At 46.6% G+C, this 26,290-nt stretch overlaps 1 protein-coding gene across 1 annotated transcript in view; it reads left to right on the forward strand.

Annotated features, from left to right (window-relative positions):
* Positions 1-26,290, forward strand: part of DIS3 (DIS3 exosome endoribonuclease and 3'-5' exoribonuclease) — a 226,601-nt gene that overhangs the window by 89,001 nt on the left and 111,310 nt on the right. Inside the window, exons 10-13 of the mRNA XM_086934891.1 lie at positions 5,899-6,015; positions 10,113-10,214; positions 18,239-18,303; positions 18,425-18,509. Coding sequence (XP_086791017.1) covers positions 5,899-6,015; positions 10,113-10,214; positions 18,239-18,303; positions 18,425-18,509 — 369 coding nt within the window. The remainder of the gene's footprint in view (positions 1-5,898; positions 6,016-10,112; positions 10,215-18,238; positions 18,304-18,424; positions 18,510-26,290) is intronic.

The raw sequence follows: 26,290 nt of genomic DNA on the forward strand, positions 1-26,290 counted from the left end.
CAGCCATCTTGATCGGCCGGTAGCAACGCCCCCTTAGAAATCTTTATACCTTGGGATATCCAGCAACCTATTGAATTGTCTTCCAGTTGTGCAAAATGTGGCAGCTCATATTGTATAATATCTCCATCCTTGTGCCTGATCTCAAGATACTTCAAAGCTTTTCACTGGCAACATGTAGCCAAATGCATTATCATCAAAGTTCAGCTCTTAGGCCACACATAATACGGGTCCAACTTATTGCAGAAACAAGTTTCAGCTCTACATGGCTGTGAATCACACGTGTTGAATTCCTTTACAGCTAATCTTCTCTTTCTCTATAGTATCAAGTGCTCTTTCCCCTACCTGGCAGCTAAGCATTGGACTTGCGTTTATAGTTGGTCCACGGTGTAGAGGGAGTGATAAAAGTCCCCAAAAACCTTGGCCTTCCCCAACTCTGGTGGGAGACCCCCCTCCCAGCAATTATATGCACCTGATGTAGTCCTTCTTTTGCTGCGCTGGTAGCTGACATGCCAATAGCTAGTCCACCTTGTTCCCTCCCTCATAACTGCGGGCTTGTAGTCGTAAGAGGGTCTTTTCAGCCCCATTCGTGTGGATATGTTGAAGCTTCCCTTTAACCTGAGTAACCTTACGGAGAGATCCTACCGAAGGATTGAACTTATGGTCTTTCTCTCCAGTGCGAAGCTCACCCTCAAGAAGAAGGAGTTCTCCCTTGCGTTGCGCCTTAAGCGTGGCCTCTAGCTCAATATACTTCTTCCTAATAACTGCCTTGAAGGCGTCCCAATTATTGGCTAGGGAGGTTTGCTCCGGGTCTTGGAGGTCAAAGAATTCTATAATTGCTTTTCTTAGCTCTTCCCTGAGGAGTCTGTCCCTACACAGGAAGTTAGGAAAATATCACCTGGCGAGTTTGGAGCGCAGCTCTAAAGGGGCGTGATCCTAGATGCAAATCGGGTGAAATTGGAATCCCATCACTGTATAGAGAAGGTACTGGCTTATGAATGCCTGAGCAATCCTGGAGTATGTCCTATGCGAATGTTGGAAAAAGGAATAGTCGCAGGATGGGCCATCCTCCAAGCGTCTACTAACCCCAACTCCATAAAAGCTTCAAGTGTTTTGCTGAATATCCCCCCTGGTACCCTCTGGGAGTATGAGGTGTCCAACACCAAGTCGCATATCATATTGAAGTCTCCGACCAGTAGGATGTCACCCCATGCAAACCCCTCCAATGTGGCAAGAAAGGAGAGCAGAAAATCATGTTGCCCTATGTTAGGTGCATAAATCGTGGTTATGGTGCAGGCTCGTCCCCGCAGCTCTCCCCTAACCATCAAGAACCTCCCCTCTTTGTGCCTTTTAGTGTCATGGTGATGAAATGGGACCGAAGTAAGAAAAAGGAGCGCCACCCCGTTGTGTTTCGTGTGTGCCGAGGAGCGAAAAATCTGCAGATAGGCCCTATGCTTCAAGCGCTGTTCCTCCTTGCGTGGGAGATGTGTCTCCTGCAGGGTAGCTATTTTAATCTGGTGATCTTGTAAGAATTTCCAAACCCAGTTCCGTTTGTTGGGGAATTCAGGCCTTTCACATTCCATGTTTAGCAGTTAACCCCCATCAGCTAGTGTTCAAAACTTCCGCTTGTTGCACCCACTGAGCTCTGGGGAGCGCCACCCTCCCCACCCCACCTACCCTCCTCGCAGCATACCACATCAATCTAAAATAAAAGCATAATGAACCATGACACCCAAACAATACTAACAATAACAAAAACATACCATAACTGTAAGCTCGTTCGTTCTCTACCGTAAGGGAGAACCGTAATTCGAACATTATCTGTTGCGGTCCAAATTCCAACTCCAAGGCCCGTTGAACTGTTCCATAGGCACCAGTATGAAAGGAGCTAGGAATAACCATAAGTGCCGAAGATGGCTTGAGCACCCTCTACCCTCACCCCCCCAACCCAAGCTTTAATCAACAGAGTGGGCGATATCCGAAGGACAGGAGTCTAAGGCCCCTGTTTGGACCTGCCAGCTGCGGACCTAGTCAAGGCCCCTGCATGCAGTATGGCATGTGTACAGCGGGGAGCAGATACTTAGTCAACCCTTAGTGTTCTTGCCAGCTCTCTGCTGCTGTAGCCAAGGCCCCCCCCCCTTGCTTCCTTGGACCCATTGGTTCCTCCACCGCCCTCGATTCTTGCGCTTGGGTAGGAGCTGGCACCTCGATACCCAGAATAGATGATGCCTCTTCCAAATCAGTGCAGTGGTAGTTCTAGTTATCTCGAGAGAAGGCTAATCCAAAGGGGTAAGTCCACCTATATTTTACCTTGCAGTCTCTTAGTGCAGTCGTGACTGGGCGGAATACCTCTCATGAGGCAAGTGTGGCTTGGGCTGCATCCTGGTAAAGGGAGCACGTTTCACCCTGGAAGGACACCTTGTTGGTTGCTCATGCTTTCTGTAGGACCAGATCCTTGATTTTGAAGAAGCTGAATTTGGCCAGAACGTTCCTGGGCTTCTTGGCTTCACCTGCAGCACGGGGCCCCACTCTGTGAACCCGCTCAAGACGCACCTCCGGCTCGGAGTCTCCCAGCACTGTCAAAAACAGACCCATCCTGTAGGCTTCCAGATCAGGACCTTCGCAACATTCTTCCCAGGCCCCTCACCCAAATGTTGTCCCGTCTGGTGCGATTCTCAAGGTCCTCACATCAAAGCACCGTGGCTTTCAGCTGGGATCTCAAGTCATGAGAGTGGGCCTCCAAGGGACGTACGCAATCCTCCAGCTCCTGATACTTTACTTCCAGGTCAAGAGCACTGGCCCCTATCGAGTCAACATCCGCCTACAACAACACCAGTCTGCCCCCTATTTCAGCCTTGAATGCATCCAAAGTGGCCCCTATATCAGCCTTGAAGTCGTCTCTAAGTTCTTGTTTAAATTCACGCAATGAGGCCATCAAATCCTCCCGTGTGAGTGCCATTGATCCGTCTGGATGCGCTACCCCCTCACTGCCCGAACCTTTAGGAGTGTGGGTGAAGAAGCTGGAGACCTTTATGGGTTGTGCTTTTTTGGGTGGCATAGGGACCTACGCCCTCCGCATGGTCGGGCCCGTTCCGCAGTAGGGAGGAGAAAGACCCCCACTCTAGGGGGGAAGAATTGATATTTGTTGCGCGCCCCGTCACTGCACCCCTGTCTAGGCTTTTTGTGAGTAGCGCCTACGGCGCGGGCCTCCACTTGGTTGAGCTACCACCCTTTTGGAGGTGTAGATAATTGCTCTAGTCAGACGCCTTCAGACTGCAGGCGAGTTGGTTTTGGGAATTGTAGGTGCCTTATCCTGGGTAGATTTTGCGGGGCATGGAGAGGAGCCGATCAGAGTTACGTCCGATCAGCCATGATGGTTGGCCACGCCCCCTCAGCTAAGCATTGGAATGCTCTCTCTCCGAGGCTCTATAATTTAGACAATATCACTTCCTTTCAGAAGCTCTTCAAATATTGGCTGTTTTAGCTTGTTTAGCAACTTTTCTCTTACATTGCAGTTTATCATCTTTCTGAGCCAAGATGCTCCTAGGTGTACCAGCTCACGCTTTGCAAAACTGTTTTAATTCATTGGTTTTCACATAACCCTTAGTCTCTACCTATATGTTCATCTGTATCACTTTTCACTTTTGTATGTCGGAGGGATTGAAGAAGAAAAACAATTAATTGAAGGCATAATTATTGAAATAATTTCTTGGAGTACTTTATTGAGGGTTTTGCACAATATGATAGTCGGTTGGAGTTGACAGGGCACTCTCTGTCTGAATGGGAAACCTTAGACTGGGTGTAATCAGTGCTTACTTAATTTGAGCTGGTGGTTTTCAGTGCTTAATTGTCAACAACGGCGTTTGTGATAGTCTGCCACATAGTGGTGCTGTCTGTGTAATTTAGAGATGAACAGAACAACAGTTGTTTATTAATTCAATATAGATTGAAAATGATTACCTGCCGCTGAAGCCATTCTTATAGCTTTTGGGGCCTGGAATAGTTTGAATTATCACGCTTATAGGAGTGTGATTGTTAGTAGTTGTGTTGGAACTACTATTAACAGCGCTGGCAGGGGCCCGGGCACCTTTATTTTAATACAAATTAAGCACTGCTAAGACAATAAAACGAATCCTCAAACAAACTACTCAAGCTAACTCCTTTATAGTATCTCACCCCTTATTTTCCTTTGTTGCTTTATGTTTGGAGATAGCCCAAAGGCAGAGAGACATTCATTTTTTCTCTTATTTATGTTGGTCATTGTGCAAGCGTGCACTTGGAAGGACTTTGAAGGACAGGGTAATGTCCATCAAGAGTACTGACTAAATCACACTTTGACTGACATCCCGTCCCCCCACATCTACCAGCACCGCTGACATCCCTTAGCATTATCAGGAACTGCTGTCATGGCGGTTACCTCGCAGTGTTGTAAAGTTTGACCAGTGACTCCATCAAACAGTATGGCTGTTCATCAGACCTTTACAGTCATCACCCATGTGATGGAGGTCATGTGTTTTTTTTTTTTACTCTTCCCTGCCGCCAGGTTTATTTATTTAAGTTTTGAAGTCAGATGAGGGCAGTGCCTGATGTTTTTTTCTGCTGGTTTGATGTCTTTATTCTGAGGCTCAGATCCTACCGGTATCTTTATTCCTCAGAAGGTTGCTAGTTATCAATGGTATTTGGTTTCAAATTAAGTAACGTTTTAGTGCACTGGTTATACCATTGTAAAGGACTCAAGCTTCCTGCATCTTTTGCCTTATGCTATATGTTTCGCTAATTGTTGACATCTGCGGTGACATTAAAATTAGTGGTTCAAATTAGAAAAAGCACCAGATGTATAGGAAATAATGGGACAGGGTTCCATGGCGACCTGTCGCACATTTCTTTCCTTTTGACTTCAAAAAGAGACTAAAGAAATTTTTCAAATCTATTTGAGTTAGGCCATGCTCACAGTCCTGACTAGAGTATAGTTCATCCCCACATCTTCCGATTTGAAAGCATGTTTCTGATGTTCTACTGCTCATCACATAATCATTGCACCCTTAGTAAATCCTCTGAATTCCCACCAAGCACACAATTCTGTGAATGTTAAATGTATGATATATGGTTGATTTTTTGTTGTAAAACACACTCTCACTACCCAGAGCAACTACACTTTACAAACCTCTTAAATAAAATAACTGAATAATATTTCTCTAATTGATACAAGGTTAAGAATTTAAGCAACACATTTATGTTGACTGATAGTTTACTGCAGGATTATTGGTGAATGGTTTGGTTGAAAAACATAGTACATGCACATTCAAAAGTATCTATTCTCTGGGGCCTTCACTGGATATTGTATATGGTGTCATAAATACCAGAGAAGCATCTACTAAGCGCTCGCTAGTTACTTACGGTTTTCAACCAGTGACGAACATTGTAAAAATCTGCTCATTTCTGTGCACACCAATTAAGATGTGAGATCAGTTTGTATGGTTTTTAAACCATGGGACAAGGTTATGATCACTTCTTTAGTGTTTTTTTAATTTCTTTTATTGAAAGCCTATTTTCATTTTATTTCGATGTTCTGCTTCCTCAACTGAACTAATCAATAAATAATTAACTTTTTTAATGATGAAACATTTGTAATATGATTTTTGACCACAAACCAAATATTTTTGATTTTGAAGGAGCTTCCATCGCTTGGTATAATATGAATTGAACTGGGTAAAAATAATGCAATTATTTTATGAGCTTTTATTGTATTTCTGCTCTGAAACTCAAAAGGTATGTGATTAGAAATCTTGCCAGTATGTATTTTATTTGATCTTTAAGCTAATATTGTTTTGCTGACATGAGTTAAAATGTAGTTGTTACTTGCATTCCTGCAGAGTAACAGGGATGTGTTTGAAATTACAGGACATGAAGCACCGAATTGACTTGAGACACCTTTGTGTGTGCAGTGTAGACCCACCTGGGTGTACGGATATTGATGATGCTTTGCATTGCCGAGATCTGGAAAATGGCAATCTTGACGTAAGTGCATCTCTGAATCTTCTGTGGTCAATCGCCTTTAGCAATGGATAGTCTGTGGAGTCTTGTTCTTCCTACTCTGTCACTTTTAGACATGTCACTAACAAAGATGGACAAGGCTTAAATGTGGTTCCTGTTTTAATTGGAAAGAGTGTCACTTGGAAAGTGGCATTTAAAAAAAAACAGATGACACTGAGCAATAGACATCACCGGAGAATCACATGAGAAAGGGCATGTGAGAGTGATTTTCATTTGCGCATGTTTCAAGCACCATGTGATGTAAAACCAGTGCGATGTAGTGTGGTGGGAAGTGGCTGCGTGGCAAACATATGGTGAAAGAACTTTATGTTGAAGAACATAGAGATGATTATATTTTTCTATGACTTCATTATTTTTTATTAACAAAGAAAATAGTAAAAGGAAACACCATTCGTTACATTCTTCACACTTCTGGCAATTGAGCTCTTTCAACATAGACGAAATATGAATACAACTTTTGCTCTTCTGTGAATTAATAAGGAACATGGCAGATGGAGCAGAAGGGAGAAGTATGTATATTTGCACACGCTCTATCTTCCATTCGGTTAATACACACAGAGGAGCGGTAAAAACAAGATTCCTTGGGCTTAACTTAAGTGTGGCCGTTGCCCTGACGGAAAAATATTTGCACTGAAAGTAAAATGAAACAAGACTCCTGTCTTTTTTTGGTTCTACAGGAACAACTGATTTCATACAGTCAGGGTTGGCACCTGCAATGGGACATTTAGTCATAGGTTTTCAACAGTTCATTGAACATGTGATGGACCAGGAAAGGTCAAAACCCCCAGCTGAGATTATTCCACACATGTATGCAGACTCTCATGTAAGAATGTATGTTAAAAATATGATAAGTTGTTGCGAAAAATCAATAAAGAAATATTGGAGAAAAATATAGTGCAGATTCAGGCAGAATGATTCTGTGATACTGCATGGCTAATGGATTCTTCTCTGCAGCACATTTAACCTAGATTTTGGGGAGGGTTTTACAGTGTGCCAGGATATTATATGGGTGATGTGCATTTGATAGAAAGTGTCTACTTATTGGTACAAGGTCATAACTTGTTCTCAGTGACACCACATAAATGTTGTCAAATTTGGTCTCAGTTTCTTTGTAGACTGTATAGGAAGGTGCCCCTTTTTGACATGGTCACCCCATACATTTTGCCTGGTATTTAATGCAATTTTGACTGACGTGCAGTGGATTCCTGCTAACCAGTTCCCCAGTGCTCACTCCCTGAAAACAAGGTGTGTGCAATTGTTCCCCAGGTGGCAAGACCTTTAGCACCTCTTTAAGTCCCTAATAAATAGTACGCCTGTAACCTAGGTTATGGGTACTAAGGAGGGTCCCTAAGGACTGCAGCATGTATTGTGACACCCTAAGGGACCCACTGCCAAACTTAAGCAGGCTGCGTGAAATGGTGCCGACAAATGTGAAAAAACTACATGGCTCACACACCCTGTGTACCATGCCCACATAAACTGCATGTAATATATGTAAGTCACCCCTACAGCAGGCCTTATGGCAAGGAGCAGTGCATTAAATTACATGTGAGGACATAGCTGAACGAGCAGATATGCCCTTGTGCTGTCTAGTTCTATTACTAGATAGAACAGGGAAGCCATCTTAAGCAGATGTACTGGGTACTGGGCATTGCGAGTTCCTCCGCTTCATGATAGCTTCACTGAAACCTGTGATGTTTGGTATCAAACACATTGTCTTAATTTGTACTGATGCCAGTAGTGGAAAGGTGGAATAGAGGAATAGTGCACCCAAAAGGCATCTTAGAGGTGCCCCTGAAAAGCTACCAGTCTCTTAGTGTGATGACTACTGGTATCGTCCAGCCTGCCACCATAGACATGTTTCTGACCCCCTTTGATTAAAGCCCTCACTCTCTGAGGTCAGACACAATGCCTGCCCCGGAGGAAGATGTTCATTCCTCCTCCAGCAGGATGGCAAGTGAATTTATATACCAAGGCCACAGACTTCAAAGCCCCTGCTGCCTTTCATATGCGACCCCTGCTTCACCAAGACCTGGGAAATGCCACCTGCCCTTGTGGGAAATTAGATATGCCAGTAAGTGTGTTGCACCACCAGGCTAGTTACACCCGTCAGGTGGGCTACCTGATGTGTTCCACGAAAGAAGGATTCCACTCCTGATTGAATGAAGAACTTTGGGACAGAGTTATGCCCACTCCCCACAGTAAGTGTTTGTATAAGGGGCATAGTGACCCTAATGGTAAGTGCCCTTAAATTCAATATTTAGTTGGCACCCTGCATCCAGGAACTTAGATTCCCCTGACAAAAGAAGGAGAAACACCAAGGGCCGGTGAAGTGAGAACTGCGGACTACTGGCGGACTTTGGCGCCAAAACATGGCTGCCTGCCTTCACCTTTCCCGGCAATCACGACAACCCGACTCAAACTGGAGCTGTGCTTCCTCCAAAAGCCTCGAAGGGCCTCCAGCACTTTGCCAAGCCATTAATATATCCCTTGAAGTTTAAGAGCCACTTGCCTGCAAGAACCAACTGAAATGTCCAGTTCACCGTTCTGCTGATCATCAGGTCCCTGGGTGCAGCAGCCGCCGAGGTGGAGGTCATTATGCTTCAGTGGGTCTGATCCGTCTCCTCACCAAGTGTGAAGTCTCCAGGACAAGCCAGTGCTACCCTGCACCAATATCTGGGATACCTTCACCTCTCAGCATCTAAAGCTTGTTTGAAGTCCAGTCCGGACTCCAATGCCGAAACGACTGACCAGCTGCCGAGGGACATCAGCATTGCATAAGTCAGCTTTGAGAGTAGTCCAGCTGTCCAGTCCACCCCTCCCCCCTCGCCCACCCTCCTTTGCAGGTCTAACCGAGAACTCTGAGTGTCTTGAACACACTGGCCCAGCCGAGCAAAACCCTCTGCACCCGAGCTCCCAGGCCTGGGTCCATGACAACAGACTTTGCCCCCCCCCCCCTGCTGCCAGGACCCTCACAAACTGAACCCCCTGTTGGAAGCTCCTGGACTTGTACCCACGTTGCCCTCTGCAGCCTGTTTCTAGGTGGCCCCTCCTCTCTGTCTACAGTGCACAAGGCTACTAACCCATTCAGCACCTCTACACCCAAACACTCCAGGGCAGGTAAGCTTGAACTGCTGGTGCTACTTTGGACCTTTGCCCCTTAGCACCCTAACTTCTGAAGAGGACCCTCTGAATACTATTGCTAGTACCTGTATGCAGTATGTTACCTTCTCTATAGGAAAGCATTACCGCATAAAACAAATTTGTGCTACAAATTTTCCTACATGTAAAAATTGATATCTCAAAGTGCTTACCCAGTTATAAAGTTCTTGGTGTTAAAATAGTTGTAAAAATTCCTGTTATTTTTCTAAATTGGTCTTGAGTTTCTTCTTGAGTCTCATTTATTGACTGTGTGTACACCAAATGCTTAACACTACCCTCTGATAAGTCTAAACTGCTAGCCCACACAATAAAGCATTTGAGAGTATTAATTATTTTAGCACCGTAAGCCAATAAGAGTCGTCTGGACTTTCTACATAGTATACCTCTTTTCTTTTTGGTGCATTACATAAAAAGCCAGCTTTCTGCCGACGTTTTAACACATTCAGAAACAGCGCATATTGGGTTTTTTCCTTTTTTGGTCAGTTAAGATCCTAATCTCATTTAGTCAATGGAATAAGCACCTGGCCCACACTACATGATCCTACGAATGTGTGATCAAGACCGTGAGTGGTTCCAGTGAGAAAATGTGCTATCCCGTGGCGTGGTGTCACAGACTAAAGCTATGACCTTGTAGTAATAAATATAGACTTGGATGAGTGCACAGAGTCCATTTTCAACTATCTAACTGTGCAAATGTATTTTTTGCTTGATAGAAAGACTGAGAGATTTCCCTAGAGAAATTTTAGTGGCATGATTCAGCATTGAACATCATTCAGCACTTCCTCACCCAAGATATGCTACAGAGAGACAGGATTGTTGGTAAACTAAATATTGTCATTCACTAAACGCATGTGTATTTATGTGGTGCTGAGTTATTGACAAATATTTATCTGAAATAGGTTGGGGTACACATTGCAGATGTGAGCCATTTTATTCGACCGGGAAATGCTTTAGACCAGGAGTCAGCAAACAGAGGAACTACAGTGTATCTCTGTGACAGGGTAAGTATTGCGTACATTATGATACAGCTTGCTAATTAGTAATGTTCGCTTTTGAGTTTGACTTTGTTTGTCCGTCCACAAGCCTGTCAAATAAAATAAGAAGTTGGGGCGGAATAACTTGTGTATATCTCCCTGCTGCTCTCTTGATATTTTAATTTGTGTGAGTACCTTAAGCACCAATTTCTGCTTTTGTCGAGACTCGTCTAGAAATAAAAATCCCATATTGCTTAATATCTTTTCAATACCGAAGGCTTTCGCTCACAAAAATGCAGCCCAAGGTAAAGGTTTGGCTGTTAGGCCTATTGGCTAAATAAGATGTATCGTTCCAATGCTCTCCACAAGCTGAACATTTAGCCATGGAAAATGAAGGAGATTCAATCTCGATCTTAAAAATCGAAATGCAAGCATTTAAGTGCTTAAGAATGTAATGTATATCATAAATATTGTTATCAACTTAGCTTTTACTTAATACTGAAAATACCTATGTAGTTCCATTTATTTCACTGTTAACATCACATTCTCAGTGAGTAATAATGTATTAGGAGGCAAAGGCATATAGTATCAAACAATGTACTACTACCAAAGCCATCGTTCAATCCATTCTTCAACATCCTCCTGTTACTCTTTATTTGAAGTATCAACATCTGGTGCTATTCGTAGGGGTCTATTATTTAAAGGGCAATAGCCTGAGCATGCCAGTCTATTGTATTACAGCTTGGTGATGGAAATGCAAGGGTAGCAGCGGGTCCACATTTGCACTGCAGGATCTGGCTAATGCTAGTAGACCCCCTTATGGTTGATCTTCCAGATAGCCTTAAAATGAATTCCACTCTACCTCACTGCAGCCAAGACAACCATGTCCTGAGCCTCCATTCTCTTGCTCAGAATTAGTTGATAGTTTCTTCAGCAACTGCTGTCATTTTGGGGTCAAAAGATGTCCTGGATGTCACAATGTTGCTGATTTGAAGGAAGTGTGGAACAGAGAATTGGAGCCATGTACCTTGCTCCAATTTTTAACATGACCGCTCCCTCACCATGTGCATCCTACGCAAGCTGTACTATTCTACTCATCTCAGATGTCAGAAAAACCCTTCCTGCTTCCTTTGAAATAATTTGTAATTACTCTATAGTGCCAGAATATTCTTGAGCCACATTGCACTGCTAAAAATCCATCATCTGAAATCCATGGCATAAAGCTCAGGGTTTAAAAAAAAAAAAAAAATCAGGTATATACCTTGCCCTGCTCTTTTCTGGAGACTTTAGAAATATTAACGAATACATCATTCAGTGACTTTGCTGTTAAATGGTGGCCAAATACCACACTTTGAGGACATGATTGGAAGCCATCAAGATCATCATTCCACCCACCGTTAGTTACACATCTCCATTGCTCACAATTGCTCCCATTTCATCTATCAAACCAATTAAAAAAAGAAAACCTTTGCCCAGCTTCTCTAAACCCCTTCACATGAACTGCGGTGGTTGGAAGGGATGCGAATTATAGTGCCCTAATATTATAGCATTTATTACTCAAACTTGCAGCTCCTGAACAACTTTTCCTGACCCAAGCTTCTGTTACTTTGGGTAATAGAAAAACTAAAAGTGTAAAGTTCCATCATAATGTAGCTGTTCTTGGCACTGGCAAGGCCTACTTCTTGACACTTTAACACATCTTCAAATGCTTTTGGCATTCTGATCCCCTTTTGCAACAGTTGTGGAAACTACTGTACATTTTGCACTAAGTATGTGTACACCACCAGGTCCACAACACAAATGAAAGACCATGAAAGAGATTTTTTTTCACATGAATAGCACTATAGTACCAACGTTACACAACAGGGACGACTTACATTGCCTCAAGCCAGTAACTTCACTAGAGCATTTACATTTCAAACAGGTTCACATATTGATATTCAATTTTATAGAACTCATATCTTTGAATCCACTATCCGTATTGGCTCCTATCTGCCATCTCAATATGGCTTTATGAACATTAAGATTTGGGAATAATTCCTAGTGGGTTACTTATCCAGAAGAACCTAGGTATTTTTTTAATCAATGCAGTAGATGATTTGGGCTCTAAATTCACTTGGTCATCACTGTTCCTTCTAGTTAAGATTAATGGTTGTAGCATGGGCTGCTGTAGATGACATGCTCTGGACACTCCAGCCATCTGGTGTTAGGTTGTTGTTTTCACTTCTATGAAGTTTAAGATTACCAGATAGCTTGTTGATTCCTTTCTGAACCCCACAATGCACCAGGACAGGTGCCTCAGGTTGTTTTTTCCTGCCATCGGGTTTGAATACTTATCTCACCCTTAGGGTAATTGAGGATTGGGTCATGAGAATGGTTTCAGATCATATGGTAATGGCTTTGAAGAGGATGGGATATTGATAACACCTTCTAGTTCTACCTGAAAATGTATTTGAAATTCTTCTGGTCGGACCGTTATCAAGTGTGTAACTTTTATTTGCTTTGAAACCATAAGGGATCTACTTGCACTGCCTGTTAGGCATTTACAACTGAAAAAGGGTATTTACAATGGAGCGAGGGAGTATGTGTGGGTTGGAGCTGAACTCAATGGACGCACAACAGAATGTAGCGACTAAACCTGTAGGATCCTGATTTTTTGAACGGAGGACATCAAGAGACAAGCTGAGGAGAGTCTCCACATCCTTTCTTCGGGGGTGCTCCCACAATGGGGATGAAATGCATTCCGTAGGGAGTCTTGCATTAAGTCTAAACCCCAAACCTAGATCATCCAGGGGCACAGACACTGTTTTGTCAGCAGGAGGTGCGCTGGCTCAGCTCGTCCCCTCAGTGGGCTGACAACAGTACCCTCCAGCCACGACGCTGCAGCACCGGAGGCAGCACCCGTAGCTGGGAATCAGGGGCGCCCGGCCGACTCAACTCCTCTGTCGTGGCGACAGGCGCCCACCCTCAGCTGTACATTACCTCGCCCACGCAGTCAACAAAGGCAAGGGATTCCAGCTGCAGCTTCCTCAGCGGGGCCGAGGACTCCATGGCACTCGAGCGCCCTCTCCGCAGCTATTTGTCCACCAGGCCCGGACGCAGCCTAAACCACTGAGGGCCCGCTGACTGTGCTCATGCACCAGAAACCCGGACGGATAACCCTACAGGTAGTGGGGCAATCCACAATGTCTCTGCGATGGAGTTATTCTGGTTTCAGGAGGGATGCAACAGGATGATACAGGATTTCCCGGGCAGGCCGGCGGGAGCTCAGAGGCTCATGTCTTGTCGGCCATGTTTCTTGGCCACGCAGCAGTCTTGATTGAATTATTATTATTATTATATTCTTATATAGCGCCAGATTCGACCCTCGAAGGGGTATCTCCGCGCTTGCCTTGGGAACCCGTCCTGGCTTTACCCTGTGAGATAGCCCCTACAGGGCATCCCCAAGGTGAAAGCCAGGCATCCCGCCGCGGGGGGCCGTTATGGAGATTAAGCAAGCTTAATGCCCAGAGTTGCAGAGTGTGAACCCATGATTAGGTCAGGCACCGAAGCGAGAATTATCGAGTCCATGGACATTTGAGCTCAAGACCCTGCCGCGTCGGGAATTGAACCCTGGTCCCGGGTCTGACCTCTACTTCAGGGTCTGACCTCTGCTTCAGGGTCTGCCTGCTCTAACCAGTGAACCACACTTCTCCAATACAATGAATACAATAAATGCTTAACACAGCCTCTAGATAAGCCTAACTGCTCACCCATTCTACCACACAGAGAACTGTTAGTACTTAGTTAACTTAGCCTCTGATATACCCCAAGGGACTCCCTGGACCCTGTGCACACTATACGTTACTTTTGTGTAGTATGTACAGAGCCAGCTTCCTACAGACTGCACCTACTGAACCTGGTGGCTGGCAAAGGAGAGGGACTGTGTCTGCTATAAGAGAGCCTAGTCAATGCCAAGAGACTCCAAGGATCATAGAGCTGGCCTCCTGCTCACAACAGAGGGGTACAGCAGCTGAACAGTCTGCTGGGATAAGTTGGTAGTCCATGTTTTCAAACCACCACCATGCAGCACCAGGGACCAGGACCCAATGCCAAAAGTTGCACCTAAGTTTGCTGAGCCCGGAAGTGTTGTTCCAAATGCAGCGTTGACCCCCCGGAGGACGAGTTATCGACCCAGGAATGATTGGCCTGGGATTGTGATACTGAGCAACCAGTAGTCCAGTGGTGACTTAACTTCTGCCAGCACCGAGAAGACTTTGAGGGATGTTGACCCTGTGACCAGGACCACCTCACCTCCTTCGTGGACCTGGGCATAATCGCAGCAGGACCCCTGTTGACCCCATCGCATCCACAGCATCCTTTGAGCATCTTCAGCATCCTTCATCCCTTGCATCAGGGTCACTTCCATAGGGAAGCCCTGCAAAGGATAAAAGTGCCTGGAACTGACTGAGGACTGCTTCACCTACTGCAGTAACTGTCTCTGAGGACCTTACGGGTCCCTCCGACTGACTTCCTACTATAGTTGGTCTCACCTAAAGTGACTCTAAGTGATTGCATTCTAACTAGCCAAACATTTTGGTAAAAAAGTTTCTAAGTGTCATATTTGTTGAATTTGCCAGTGCTTGCTCACGGTTAAGTGAAATAACATGATTTACTATACCTTGTAGATTATATATCTTCAGAATCCTCCGGTGTAACTTTTTTGTTGTGGTGTCTAAAAATGCATAAAAATACAGTCTATTTTTTATAAATTGGTGTCGAATTTCTTTGGTGCCTTGACGATTTCTTCAGTTCTCTTGGTGCTGTTTAAATGCTTTACACTTGTTCCTTTGTGTAAGCCTTGTTGCTAAAGATACACAGCCACTCAGGGTTGAGTTCAAGGTTTGGCAAATTAAACCTAAGTGTCCTAAAGGGATTGGTAAGTGTATTACACAGTCAGGGTGCACAACCACACCATATTATACACCCCATCTTCTCACAATAGCAACGTTCTAATCTTAGTGCTCATTCCCTAGTCCCCATGGGTGGCGAAAGCAGTGTGGAGAGCCTTGGTAAGATCTGTTCTCCACCCCAAGAATGTGCAATGTCAGCAGTTCTGCACACTATAGTTTCCAAGTCTGTCCTCGACCGGAGACTTTTTTCATCTCCAGTGGAGCTCCGGCCTCCTTTATGCCTTTCGACCGATACCGCTCCTGCCCAGAGTCCTCAAGAAAATCAGGAATGATCGAGCCCAAGTCATTCTTGTGGTTCCGGATTGGCCATGGAGAGTCTGGTATTGCGACCTTCTGAGCATGAGCATCAGTCCTTCAATCAGGCTGCCCCTTTGGGAGGATCTTCTGTTGCAGCCACAGGAAAGGGTTCTGCACCCGAACCGGCACACCCTCCCCCGCTTTCATGCATGGAGATTGAGACTCAACAGTTGACAGCTTTCCACCTCACTGATTTCTCCCCCAACCCACCCATTCGCCCTCTTGGAAGTCTGTGAGGTTATTCTGCCAGCCAGGCATTCCTTCACCAAGACCGTGTACACCTACCATTGCAACAACATTGTGGCATACTGTACTTCCGGAAACATCTGCACCTTCAGGCCAAGTTCTACTTCTTGTTCTTTCTCTGGCCCAGCAGGACTCTTCTCTGGTCACTGTTAAAATGTATCTGTCTGCAATTCCTATATTCTTTCATTTGATGGACCAACCTTCTATGTTCAAGTCACTCATTGTGACTAGGTTCCTGAAAAGACAACAGCATGTGTTCAACCCTCCCACCCCCCAAGACATTCATCATACCCCAGTGGGATCTTAACTTGATCCTCACCTTAATCATGTGTGGTCCTTTGAGCCGCAACAAATCTGCTCACTTCACTTGCTCACTATCGAGGCTGCTTTTCTAGTGGCCATAACATCGGCCAGTAGGGTCATTGAACAGCAAGCACTCTCTGTGCACCTTCCTTATACCACCTTTTACCCACGAAAGCTGGTTCTGGTGACCTGTTCCTCCTTCCTTCCAAACATTTTGACAACTTTGACGTAGGCCAAACATCACCGTGCCTACCTTCTTTGCTCCGCTTCACCCTTTCAAAGAAGAGGAGAGACTCTGCGGTTCGGACTACAGAGAGCATTATCGTTCTGCCTTGATCGTGCACAAGAGTTCTGGTGGACAATAATCTCTTTGTAGGATATGTTGGGGCAAAGAAAGGGATGGCAGTGCAGAAACGGACCATCTTACGATGGATAGTTCTCTGTATTAAAATCTGCTATGCATTTGTCAAGAAGCCACCCCCTGAGAGTTTGCGTGCTCATTTCACCAGAGCAAAAGCTGAGACCACTGTAATAGCTTTCAGAGTACCTGCCCTGGACATCTATTAGGCAGCAACGTGGGTTTCGTTGCACACATTCACAAAGTATTACTGTCTGCATGGTCTTGTCTGTCATGAACGGCACTTTGCGGCACATAAATGCACCATCTCTTGATGTATTGTACTCTGCATCAGACTGTGCTACACTTTAGCTAAAAAGAAGCTTACTGAGGGATTGTGTGCCCATTCCACCAGGGCCAAAGTCGCTATTAATGCATTAGCATGTGGGGTACCTGTCTTGGGCATCTGCCAAGCAGTAACATTCATGAAACACTACTGCTTGGACCCTCTGGTCTGTCAAAATGGGCATTTTGCCCATTCGGTCTTCCAGGACTTTATGGTTTTAGCCTGGTCGCAGATCCATTTGGTATTGCTTGGGTATCTATTATAAGGTAAGTAATCTGCAACCAGAAGTCTCTTTCAGATGAACAAGTTACTTACCTTCAGCAACGCCTTATCTGGTAGAGACTCTGTGTGGCCATACATTCCTTACCAATCTTCCTCTCCTCTCCTCTCTGCTCTGTGAACAGATTCAGTAGGGCCACCTGTATGAGTGCCTAAACAATACACACCAATATGTTGTGTCTCCATGCTTCTGGCATGGAAGTTCATAAAAAGAAACTGATGTCAGCGCACTCAGGTGGCTCCTATATAGGTACCATGCATATCAGGTCTTGGGCTGAGGTAAGAAATCTGCAGCTAGAATTCTCTACCAGATGTGGTGTTACCGAAGGTAAGTTACTTGTTTGTCAGGGTTTATTGTTTAGTGAAGTATGACGTGAAGTTTCTCTGAAAGCCTGAGTTCCGGAGAATTGCAAGGTTGTTTTAGTGTTTGTTTTGGGAATTTCTCTTTGCAAAATGTGTGTACTGGGCATTCCATCGAGGTAGCAATAATTAAATATTGCTCTAAAAAGGGACTAGATTGATTACTTTTTCCCTCATTCTGAACTGAGAGTTTGGAAATTTGAAAATAGTTGAACATGGTGAACTCTTTGGATTGGTTATGTAATATTCTTGGTTAGCTTTGTAACTAAGGCCTGAACCCTGCAATTCCCTCTGCGGTCTCTACGTTAGGTAATTGCCTTTCATTACAAGGGGAACCTAGCTGTGGCATTGCATTTGTGGGTTAGCGGTTGATGTCCCTTTAGGGCTATGAGGTGAACTGGGATTCCCAGGAACGATCCCTTCTAACACTCCCTTACACTACCATTTCATTTATGCCTGGCATGGTGGCTTGAATATTCGAGGATTTCTAGACTCCAAAAATGGGAATGTAGTGTGTTATTGGTAGCTAACCGGTCCCACTGACATCCTTCTATCCTGCCAAGCTATGTCCAAAATAAATTGTTAATGCTGTTAGTCCTTAATTAATAGGGGTTGGAAGGGCTATTGACCGAGACAAGGATACCAAGCAAGACACATGGAGCCAGTTTGCTCTTATAAGCAGTCTATGATTCCTCCGTGAGGGTAAATGTCATTTAGTCAATGTAGCAAAAATCCTTGCACAACTCTGTTTGAAAATGGGGTAGAAGTATATGCAGATATCTGTGAATATTCCTTCAAATGTACACTAATGTACATTGTGAAAAGGGCTATGGGTTGTAATTTAAATGTTATATTAAATGGTAGGCCCTGTGCATGCTTGTGTTCAAAAGATGCTCGTTCTATTGAATTGATAGTGCATTTTTTCTTCTAGAGGATTGACATGGTTCCGGACCTGTTAAGTTCCAATTTATGCTCTTTGCGCTCTGATGTTGACAGGTAAGCAGTTCCTTTTTTTTCAGATAGTTTGTCAATATTTGAACCAGTGTATCTAGATTGATGATCTTTTCAATACTGTTGTGTTTACCATAATTAATGATCTTCTAATACTACCCTGCAGACTGGCCTTTTCATGTATTTGGGAGATGAACCACAACGCTGAGATTTTAAAAACTACATTCACCAAAAGTGTCATCAATTCCAAGGTCAGTGGCCATCTTTTGTTATTTCTAAAGATCCTCTTAAGAAAGATAACATGTTTGTGAACCTGGGTGTCACAAGTAAGATACTTGGCTAAGGATGTTCAACTACAGAGCAGCCCGAAAAGGCTGAGAATCTTGTACATTACAAAGCAGTGTTCTGAAGATGATGGTTGTACAGAGCTCAGGAAATGACTGGATGAGAAGCAGTCCAAGCGAGAGAGACAGATCATGTTTTGACTGAGGACAGTTGAGGAGAGGTACAGTAGGGGAACGTACGAGTTGAGGTAGTCTGAGTGTGAGAAGTTGGCCCGATATGCAGCGTTCGCTATTCTAGCGACCGCTATGTATCGTTCCAAACGACCCTTATGGTGATTTGTTGTAAGTCAACCTATAGACCAGCTATCCTAGTAGCGTGGATACGAGCAGTCTAAGGCTAAAGACTCGAGAGGGCGTGTTAAGCCAGCTGTTATACCACGTATACCCCTTGAACACCAAGTGAAAGGACACCACACAAGTGTTATGAAAATAAACAGTATATTTATTAAGAATCACAACAGCCCTGTACTCTTTATGAGGACAGGGTACTAAGCACAAACCAAATCTCTTAGGAAAATACTTCAAGTGCACAATTAAAACAAGTGTCCGAGGACACGGAAAGTTTAGTGGTCTCGGGCGGACCCGATAAGGCAAGTCGGAAGCGAGGGACTCGGGACCCTAGAGTAAAGAGGCTATGCAGGCACCGAAATGCCGAGTTACCTAGCCACGAGGGCTGCGGCTGCACAAGTCTTACAGGCGTCGGGGTCTTCGCTGACGAGCCAGGAGCCGGAGGAAAGGAGTTGCTGGCCGGCGACCAGTGATGAATAGTTCGTAGAGATCCAAGCCTGGATCAGAGATCGATGACACCTGAAAGCAGAGGGGACCAAGTTCGTACTACTAGCCAGTAGTCAGAGGGTACCAGGAGGGCACCGGTTGGCCGTCACCTCGACTAGGTGAGTGGGCGACGCTAGGCTCTGCAGTCTCACGGACCAGGAGGCGTTGTCGGCGACCAGGATGGAGGTGCGAGCTGTCCCACGAAGGATGATGCTGTCGGCGTCGCTGGGCCCAGGATTGGGGCAACAAGCCTTGGCAGATCTCAGGGCCACGTGGTGGGCCTAAGATGGCGTCTTGAGGGGACCAGGAGGGTCCGGGATGCTTCTCGCAAAGATGGAAGCAAGGGCCAGTCTGGAGCAACCAGACCAACAGTGTTGGTTGTCGGATGTCGTCAAAGAAGGACACGAGCCAGCGGCTAGTGACCAGACAACGTGCTGAGCAGCGAGCGGAAGGGCCCCACGCAGATCGTGGAGATGCTGGGAGGCTGCACTTCGGTGTTGGAGCTGCTCAGGGTCGGGGCTTCTCGGACCCCAGAGCACTCACCAGAGAATTGCTTCGATGGTCGTGCTGGTTAAGAGCGTGCAGGTTCTGATGATGGCCGGTCCCTCGAGGTCTCGTCGCACCCACAGATCACAGCTGAGCTGATGACGTGGGTAGAGGTCAGAGGTGCCAGGGAAGCCGGTTCTCGTCGAGCTGGGCCGTCGGGTTCCTTGAGGAAGGACTTGCAGCAAACCGCAGAGTTCTTAGATGGTGCCCGCTGATGCAGGGTGACTACTCCTTAGTCACAAGGGAGAAATCTTGGGAAGAGTCTCGAAGTCCTTTCGTAGAAAGTATTCTTGATTCAAAGATGATCTAATTTGGAAGGGTCCCCGCTCCGGCCTTTATTCTATGACTAGGTCCTGCCCTAAGGGTGGGACCAGGAAGGGGGGTAGTTACACCCCTCTCCCCTGCCGGACTTTCCCCAGGCCAGGGCTGTCGGATTCCTGGAACTGGTTCTGACCGGCAGATGCGTAGTGAGCACCGGGGTGCCACTCCGCAGTCACCTTCTCGCAAAAGCCCTACCTACCCAGAATACACAAACCCTGTCTGGGACGGTGCGAACACCGCCCTCGACAGGAAACCCTTTGTCCAGGCGCTCCTCGCTGGAAGGACTCCCAGCAGCAGGAGGTCAGACTCGTGTCTCTGGTGGCAGCATCCATTTTGTGGAGCTGAGGCTTTAGTTAACTTTAACCGGGGTTCACAGTTACGTACATGTCGTGTCCCTCTAGAAGGGCGGAATGCTAACCTCGTCGCCAGAACTGGTGAGAGGGCAGCACCCCGATTCGTATGACACCTTACTCGACATGCCTTGATAACGCGACACCAAAGTTACCGATGTGGTACGCGTTATCATGGAACAGCCATTGGGTCTTGATTCCGCAAGCTGCAACCGGGCTCGGCTCGGGCCAGAACCTAGTTCACACGAGCCCACGCACTCTGCCTTCAGGATTGTCAAGGCCTGCCATAGGAGTGACTGATAGGAACTCGGGTGTCCATTGTATGGTTAGATATAGAACTACTATACCTACAACGAAGGGTGATTACACGACTTCGCCCCAGCTGTCGTGCAGCCAGTTGTGTCAAATTTAGGAGGCCAGCCAGGGGTGGCATAATACATGCTGCAGTCCCTGGCGGCCCTGGGTACACCTATGCCCTGAGTTACAGGGTCTGATAAGGTGGCCCAGTACCAATTGGTAAATGCACCTAGGGTACATATCGTAATTTAGAAAGAGAACAGCCAGGCTGTGGGTCTGATTGGCAGGCCCACAGCCAGAGAAAGTCGTAAACCAGTGAAACAAAAGCAAAAAATCTGGGTGATCATAGGATTGCAGACCCTACTCTCCTACATGACCCCCCCCCCAAACGTCGGAACATTAAGCTAACCTTGACCAGGTGAGTCTTCTTGTTCTAAGTGGAAATATCTGGAGAGCCCATCGGCATTGCCATGATCAGTACCAGGTCTATGTTCCACTGTAAAGTCCATCCCCTGTAGGGAAATGGACCACCTAAGCAGTTTGGGGTTTTCACCCTTCATCTGATTTAGCCATAAGAGGGGCTTATGGTCGGTCTGAATCTTGAAGTGAGTGCCAAACAAGTATGGCCTCAGCTTCTTCAGGGCCCAAACCACAGCAAAGGCCTCCCTCTCAATAGCTGACCAATTCTTCTCTCTAGGGGTCAGCCTTCTGCTTATAAAAGCAATGGGCTGGTCTTGACCATCAAAATTCAGTTGAGAAAGAACAGCTCCCACACCCAACTCAGAAGCATCTGTTTGGACAATGAATGGTTTGGAGTAGTCCGGACTCTTAAGGATAGGCGCCGTGCACATGGCCTGCTTTAGGTCGTCGAATGCTTTTTGACAGCTCGCTGTCCACTGAACCTTTTTTGGCATTTTCTTGCTTGTCAGTTCGTTTAATGGTGTCACGATGGAACCATAGTTCCTGACAAACTTCCGGTAGTATCCAGTCAGGCCCAAGAAAGCTCGAACCTGAGTCTGGGTGGTTGGAGGAGCCCAGTCCCTGATTGACTGTATTTTGCTCTCCAGTGGCTGAACCTGGCCTCCACCTACAAGGTGGCCCAGGTATACAACCTGTGTCTGCCCTATCTGGCACTTGGTGGCCTTGATAGTGAGGCCTGCTGCTTGCAGAGCCTCTAACACTTTCCGCAGGTGGACCAGGTGATCCTCCCAGGTGGAGCTAAAGACAGCAATATCGTCTAGATACGCCGCACAGAAGTCATCCAGCCCAGTAAGGACTTGATTCACCAACCTTTGGAAGGTGGCAGGTGCATTTTTCAGACCAAAGGGCATCACCACGAACTGATAATGCCCACCAGGGGTAGAAAATGCCGTCTTAGGCTTGGCGTCCTCAGCTAACCTGATTTGCCAATACCCAGCTGTCAGGTCAAACGTACTTAAGTAGTTGGCCGAAGCCAATCTATCGATAAGCTCGTCTGCCCTTGGTATTGGGTGGGCGTCAGTCTTAGTGACTGCATTGAGACCCCTGTAGTCTACGCAGAACCTCATCTCTTTCTTACCGCCCTGGGTGTGAGGTTTCGGCACTAGAACTACGGGACTAGCCCAAGGGCTATCCGAGGGTTGAATGACTCCCAGCTCCAACATTTTCTGCACTTCACTCTTGATGCAGTCTCTAACGTGATCAGGCTGCCTGTAGATTTTACTCTTGACGGGCAAGCTGTCACCAGTGTCAACCTCATGGGTGCACCAATCGGTCTGACTGGGTGTTAGAGAAAACATATGTCTGAAAGACTGAAGAACCTGTTTACAGTCTTTCTGTTGATGTTCGGAGAGGCTGCCACAAAAGACAACACCATCTACCGATCCATCGTCAGGATTCTGAGTGAGCAGGTCGGGGAGAGGGTCACTCTCCTCTTCCTGTCCCTCATCTAGGGCCATGAGCAAACTCATGTCCTTCCTGTCGACATATGCCTTGAGCCTGTTGACATGAAGCACCCTGTGGGGGCTCCGGGGAGTTCCCAGGTCGACCAGGTAGGTGACCTCTCCCTTTTTCTCCAGGATGGTGTAGGGCCCGGACCATTTGTCCTTGAGTGCTGCTGGGGCCACTGGCTCCAACACCCACACCTTCTGTCCGGGCTGGTAAACAGTCAAGACAGCCTTTTGGTCATGCCAAGCTTTTTGGAGTTCTTGGCTGGCCTTAAGGTTTTCAGATGCCTTCTCCATGTATTCGGCCATCCGCGAGCGGAGGCCAAGCACATAGTCCACTATGTTGGCTGCAGGCTTTTTGAGAGGTCTCTCCCATCCTTCCTTCACCAAACACAGGGGTCCTCTTACAGGATGCCCGTACAGAAGTTCAAAAGGGCTGTAGCCAACCCCCTTCTGTGGGACCTCTCTGTACGCGAACAAAAGGCAGGGGATCAGGACGTCCCATCTACGCCGAAGCTTTTCCGGTAGTCCATGAATCATCCCTTTTAGGGTCCTGTTGAATCTCTCAACAAGCTCATTGCATTGTGGATGATAGGGTGTAGTGAACTTGTAGTTGACACCACATTCCTTCCACATAGCAGTTAAGTAGCTCGACATAAAGTTTGCACCTCTGTCGGAGACGACCTCCTTAGGGAAGCCCACTCTGGAGAATACTCCAACTAGGGCTCTTGCCACAACAGGTGCTGTAGTGGTCCTAAGGGGAATAGCTTCAGGATACCTGGTGGCATGATCCACTACCACCAGTATAAACTTGTGCCCTGAGGCTGTTGGTGGTTCCATGGGACCGACGATGTCGATCCCCACCCGTTCAAAGGGCACCCCCACCACTGGCATTGGTATAAGGGGGGCCTTTGTCGTGCCACCTGACTTACCACTGGCTTGGCAAGTGACACAGGAGCGGCAAAACTCCTTGGTATCTTCGTTCATGTGAGGCCAGTGAAAGTGCGAGACAAGCCTGTCCCACGTCTTCGTCTGGCCTAAGTGGCCTGCTAAGGGAATCTCGTGGGCCATGGTAAGTAGGAAACCTCGCTGAGACAAGGGTACAACCAGCCTCCTGGTCATGCCAGGCTTGGGGTCTCTTGACTCAGTGTACAGGAGTCCATCTTCCCAGTATACCTTGTGGGTACCTGTGGCGTTCCCAGCAGCCTCAGCAGCAGCCTGCTGTCTGAGGGGTTCAAGAGAAGGGCAGTCTAACTGGTCCTTCCCCAGGTCCTCCCTTGAGGGTCCCCCTGAACCCAAGAATTCAACTTGATCAAGTTCGAACTCTCTAGGCTCAGTTTCCCTCAATTCCTGTAGGTCAGCCTCCTCTGAGACTTGATCCACGACCTGGGGCAAGGGGGAAGGCGCAGCCTTAACCCTACCGCTCTTCTTCTTGGGAGGTGTCTGGTCCGTTGTTCCAGGATCCAGCACCTGTTCAGTGGGGCATTTTCTGACCTGTGACCTGGTCACAGCGAACACATGTGCTGGCAAGCCTAACATTTCCATGTGAGTCCGGTGCTCCACTTCTGACCATTGTGATGACTCCAAATCATTGCCCAACAAACAATCCACTGGGAGGTCTGAACTAACTACAACCTTCTTTTGGCCAGTTACCCCTCCCCAGGAGAAAGCTACAATTGCCATACTGTGATTGGTAGTGACATTGCTTGCATTGGTCACCAGGAATTCTGTACCTGGCATGATCTGTCCAGGGTCCACAAAGTTAGGTGTCACCATGGTGACACTGGCACAAGTGTCCCTATAGGCCTGAGCCATTTTTCCATTTATAAAAGGTGTCTGTCTGTATTTGCCCAAAGTATTGGGGCTTACGTCAGGGGATATATCCAGATCCCCTATACTGACAAGGACAGCCTGAGTGAGTGTACCAACTAAGTTGTCACGCCCCTCAGAACCCAGGGTTAACCCTACTAAACCCTTGGGAGGTGCACTACCACTGCTGACTGTACTAGGGGGCACAGGTGCCTTAGGGGCTGCAGTGGCAGGAGTCTGCCCTCCTCCTTTCTTGGTGCACTCACTAAACCAGTGAGATTTACTTTTGCAGTATTGGCACCACCTTTTAGATTGGCCTTCTTTCTTCTTTTGGGGAGCCTGACCCCCACCCTCTTTGGGTTGTTGGGGACCTGTCGAAGACTTCTGGTCATTTTGTTCCCCCTTAGAATCTTTACCCTTCTGGTCTGCTTTCTTCTGACCACCTTGATTCTGGCCCTGGTTCTGTTTAACTCTTGTTCGAACCCATCTGTCTGCCTTCTTTCCCAATTCTTGGGGAGAGGTCAGATCCGAGTCGACAAGATGCTGATGCAACAACTGGTTCTGACAATTGTTTAAAATTTGTTCTCTCATCATCAAATTATACAATCCTGCGTAATCAGTAACCTTACTGCCCAGCAACCAGCCCTCAAAAGCCTTAGTGGCACAATCGACAAAGTCAGACCAATCTTGAGACTGCGTTTTCTGGGTATCCCGGAACAGCACCCTGTACTGCTCCGTGGTTAGGCCAAACCCTTCAACCAGTGTACTCTTCAAGACGTGGTAATTATTAGCATCCTCTACCCTTGTGGTGAGGAGCTTGTCTCTACCTTTACCTTCAAAGGAGAGCCACAAGATAGCCGCCCACTGACTCGGGGGAACACCCTGCACAGTGCAGGCTCTCTCCAAAGCAGTAATCCATTTGTGGATGTCGTCCCCTTGTTTAAAGGGGGGCACTATCTTACCAAGGTGTTTCGTATCAAAACTCCTTTCCCTATTGCTAGGTACAATGCTGCCACCAGTGGGGACTGCCCCACTTAACTGTTGCTCTCTAGCAAAGGCGAGCTTTTCATTGGCCAGGGCAAGTTCTTCCCTTTCGATCCGCAGATTAGCTGCCCTTTCTTTAGCTTCGTACACTCTCCTCTGAGGGGACGTCATCCCTCTTTGAGAAGAGTTGTGAGAGCCATTGGTTTGAAGGGATCTGCCAGAGTCTCGTGACAGAGATCTGGCTCGTCCATTCCCAATGTTAAGCTGGCCCGATAGTAGCCCTGGGGGTCCCCCAGTACCACTATCATGTCTGCTTAAGTTGGACCTGCTTAGTCTGCCGACTTCTACCTGTCCCTTATCTGCCTCATCCCCAGAGAGATCCTCATCCTCATCATCCTCCACATCTTCGTCTCAGTTGCGAGGTGGATGAGGTCAGGATCGTCTCTGGTTCCCTCGAGGGGAGGCATGTCTCCTTCTGGATTAGAAGAGCTGGGAAGGGTCTCAGCTTTTCTGGCATCATAAGTCTCCAAGAGACCAATCAGAAAGGACGTTGTGGGGTTAGACCCCTGCTTGATCTTCCTGGAGTGACACACCTGTCTTAACTCCTTGAAGCTCAGCACAGTATATCTTGAAGGGATGACCTGTGGAGGGTCAACTGACACAAGGGGAGACTCCGAGTTTC

This window comes from Lissotriton vulgaris, chromosome 8 (assembly GCF_964263255.1).
Source record: "Lissotriton vulgaris chromosome 8, aLisVul1.2, whole genome shotgun sequence".
In the NCBI taxonomy this organism is placed as follows: Eukaryota; Metazoa; Chordata; class Amphibia; order Caudata; family Salamandridae; genus Lissotriton; species Lissotriton vulgaris.